At 30.4% G+C, this 1,617-nt stretch overlaps 1 protein-coding gene across 1 annotated transcript; it reads right to left on the reverse strand.

The window, feature by feature from the left end:
- Positions 1–505: 505 nt before the first annotated feature.
- Positions 506–1,376, reverse strand: LOC119690172. Its single transcript, XM_038105169.1, has 2 exons — positions 903–1,376; positions 506–742 (listed from the first exon to the last, which is right to left on the reverse strand). Exons 1-2 carry the CDS (start codon positions 1,291–1,293, stop codon positions 618–620), a joined length of 516 nt encoding a protein of 171 aa, XP_037961097.1. The 5' UTR covers positions 1,294–1,376; the 3' UTR covers positions 506–617.
- Positions 1,377–1,617: the final 241 nt, after the last annotated feature.

The raw sequence follows: 1,617 nt of genomic DNA on the forward strand, positions 1-1,617 counted from the left end.
GCAGCTAGTTAATAAGTATTGCAATAACAAATCCGATCTTGTATTTTTATAAATTTGAAGTATACATGTTATTTTAATAAAATTGGCTCTATGTAATAGTTATATATATTAAGAAAACTGACTATTGCTTTGCCATGTGTTGGATATAAAATAATGTGATCTAATTTAATTGTTCTCAGACTATATGACAGACAAAAAGTTGCTGTCTTCTTTGTCTGACTTACACTCTTTGCAGCCTCTCACATACTTTTTCACCAATACTGCCATGCGGTTAAGACCTCTTTGTTACCATTGAAGTTCCTTTTTAGACGGATCCAAATGCTAGCTTCTTTGGATGAGCTCACTCTACTTTTATAGACTGTGTCAATGTAGTTTGGAGTTAACCGATGTTAGTGCTTGTATATATTGATTATATATCTATTTAACTAGCTCTAAGGAGTGATCTTATAGAATAGATGTGACAACAACATTTAGTGATAAATGTTTAATTATGGAAACAAAAAAGTTAGCTGTTGTTATACTGAATTTATTTTACCAAAATAAATGGTTTTAGATGTTTGTTCAAGATATGTGGCAGAAATATTTTAACCAAAATGTAAAAGAAATAGTTCGCTTTGTTAATAACGGAAAGGATTACCATCACCCTCTTGACGTGAATATCCATTATTTGTTAGTTGAACGTGCGGGCCGGATATCATGAGTTTAACGCTGTTAGGCTCCACCTTCTCATGAGTTATTCCACCTAATAGTAAAGAAGTTATCTCAATAAATATGAATATATAAATAGAAAGGAATGATCGTATGAATTTTATAAAAATGGTGAAAAACTTCCCGTTTTATTTTTTTTAGGGAATATCAACATCTCTTAACATGGAGAATCAACTTATCTAAATATTGCTTACCAATTATAAGTGGATGCTGAAACCTCATGTTATAATTCACAGTAATCTGGCGAGTATTTCGAAGTTTTCGAAATGTTTCCTTCTCTCCGCAAGTTTCGGGTTGCATCACTGTATCCACTTTTTTTGGAAATACTTCAGTTAAGTTATTGTAAGTGGAAAGTAAAGCAAAATCTAACGAATCCTTCGGTATCTTATCCGTCTGTTTGAAGCATCTCGACCACCGCGTTGTGCTCAAAGTTTGATGATAATACAAACGATCATGTGGACTGAGATCCTTGTACCATATCGCATCCCTGTTTTGCTGTACTGGAGGTTGCGGAAAAGGGCAAATAAATTTACCCTCGTTTGTAATCTGCGGTAAGTAATTTTGATTGCGAACTTTCTTCTTCATTTTGGTTTTTTAGAAATTTAGTGACACAAAAGCACCAAAAATTAGCAAAACCCTAATTTTGTCAAAAATTATTTTATATAAAACTAAAAAATATAAAACTAAAAATACAAAATTAACCAAAAAAATAAATATGTTCGACATTTTAGAACTTTTAATCAATTTTTTGAATATTCTATGTACGTTAAATTTTTCCTATGCCATTGCCTGCTTAATGTAATATTTTGTTTTTTGAAATGAATGTTTTTAATGATGATTTGAATTAAATAATATAGAATAATATTTAATTTTTACCAATATTTCGATTATAATCTATAGTCATCTTCA

Source organism: Teleopsis dalmanni, chromosome X (assembly GCF_002237135.1).
Source record: "Teleopsis dalmanni isolate 2A chromosome X, ASM223713v2, whole genome shotgun sequence".
NCBI classification, from domain to species: Eukaryota; Metazoa; Arthropoda; class Insecta; order Diptera; family Diopsidae; genus Teleopsis; species Teleopsis dalmanni.

Coding starts and splice junctions, on each gene's coding strand:
- LOC119690172 (XM_038105169.1), bottom strand. CDS start 1,293: ATGAAGAAGAAAGTTCGCAATCAAAATTACTTACCGCAGATTACAAAC. Junction 743..902: donor TCAGCATCCACTTATAATTG/GTAAGCAATATT, acceptor CTTTACTATTAG/GTGGAATAACTCATGAGAAG.